This window comes from Salmo salar, chromosome ssa02, assembly GCF_905237065.1.
Source record: "Salmo salar chromosome ssa02, Ssal_v3.1, whole genome shotgun sequence".
Taxonomy (NCBI): Eukaryota; Metazoa; Chordata; class Actinopteri; order Salmoniformes; family Salmonidae; genus Salmo; species Salmo salar.
Window position 1 is genome coordinate 91,583,197 of NC_059443.1, and position 1,899 is coordinate 91,585,095.

A 1,899-nucleotide genomic window follows, 5' to 3' on the forward strand; every position below is an offset into this window, starting at 1 on the left:
TCATTACAGACGTCAATTGTTGTACAGTATCATGGCTACGCTGTTGGCATCACCCTTTTCAGTGGATTTCTGCTGTTGTGAGCCTTTAACTATCTGTCTGACTTGTTCACACAGGAGAGAGATGTGACTATCATGGATCCTCTGGGGAGCCTCAACATCATGATGCTAACGAGTCAGAGAAGAGTCTGTCCAGATTCTATCACCTCAAGAAACACCAGCAGAGACCCACAGGGAAGAAATCTATCTGTTGCTCTGACTGTGGAAAACATTGCAAATCTTCATCAGAACTTAAAATACACCAGCGAACACACACAGGAGAGAAATCTCACCACTGTTTTGATTGTGGGAAGAGTTACTTAAGATTAAAAGCACTAAAAGTACACCTGAGAATTCACACTGGAGAGAAACCTTACAGCTGTGATCAATGTGGGAGGAGTTTTACTACATTTTTCTCTCTGACTCTACACCAGAGAATACACACAGGAGAGAAACCCTACAGCTGTACTCAATGTGGAAAGAGTTTTACTCAGTCAAGCAACCTGTTGTCACACCAGAGGATACACACAGGAGAGAAATCTTTTAGTTGTAATCAATGTGTGAAAAGTTTTATTTCATCTAGTTACCTGACTGTACACCAGAGAACACACACAGGAGAGAAACCTTATAGCTGTGATCAATGTGGGAAGACTTATATTTCATCTTGCCATCTGACTAGACACCAGCGAGTACACACAGGAGAGAAACCTTATAGCTGTAATCAATGTGGGAAGAGTTTTACTCGGCCAGACAGCCTGATATCACACCAGAGAACACACACAGGAGAGAAACAATATAGCTGTAGTCAATGTGGGACAAGATTTGCTTGGCTAACCAGCCTAGTATCACATCAGAAAACACACACAGGGGAGAAATCTTATAGCTGTGATCAATGTGGGAAGAGTTTTGCTGCATCTGGCTCTCTGACTCTACACCAGAAAACACACACAGGAGAGAAATCTTATAGTTGTGGTCAATGTGGGAAGAGTTTTACTACATCTGGCTCTCTGACTCGACACCAGAGAAGACACACAGGAGAGAAACCTTCTAGCTGTGGTCAATGTGGGAAGAGTTTTACTACATCTGGCTGTCTCTCCAGATCAAAACACCTCAAGAAACACCTGCAGAGATCCACAGGGAAGAGAACTCACTGCTCCTCTGACTGTGGGAAGACATTAACATCTTCATCAGGCAATAAAATTAATCAGAGAATCCACACAGGAGAGAAATCTTTTAGCTGTGGTCAATGTGGGAAGAGTTTTACTAGGTCAACCAGCCTCATATCACACCAGAGAATCCACACAGGAGAGAAACATTTTAGCTGTACTCAATGTGGGAAGAGTTTTACTTCGTCTAGCCATCTTACTCTACACCAAAGAACACACACAGGAGAGAAACTTTATAGCTGTGATCAATGTGGGAAGAGTTTTGCTGCATATGGCTCTCTGACTCTACACCAGAGAATACACACAGGAGAGAAACCTTATAGCTGTGATCAATGTGGGAGGAGTTTTGCTAAATCTTTCTCTCTGACTCTACACCAGAGAATACACACAGGAGAGAAACCTTATAGCTGTGATCAATGTGGGAAGAGTTTTGCTGCATCTGGCTCTCTGACTCGACACCAGAGAACACACACAGGAGAGAAACCTTATAGCTGTGATCAGTGTGACAAGAGATTCTCCGGTAAAAGACATCTGATCAAACATCAGAAAATACATGAATGAGTTGTTTCATGATATCAATGATATAATGTCACAATGTAGAATGTTTTAACATTGTACTAGGAGTATTTTAATAGTGTCACAATGTAGAACCCTAAACGTTTGCCCCTGTTCTATTGATTTCAACATGATATGGATA

The 1,899-nt window shown here is 41.8% G+C and overlaps 1 protein-coding gene across 1 annotated transcript; it reads left to right on the forward strand.

The window, feature by feature from the left end:
- Positions 1-392: 392 nt before the first annotated feature.
- LOC123732868 (zinc finger protein 135-like) lies at positions 393-1,631 on the forward strand (the record flags this gene model as incomplete). Its single annotated transcript, XM_045712189.1, has 1 exon — positions 393-1,631. A coding segment is annotated over one exon (1,239 nt), but the record flags the coding sequence as incomplete, so codon positions are not given.
- Between the last annotated feature and the right edge of the window lie 268 nt (positions 1,632-1,899).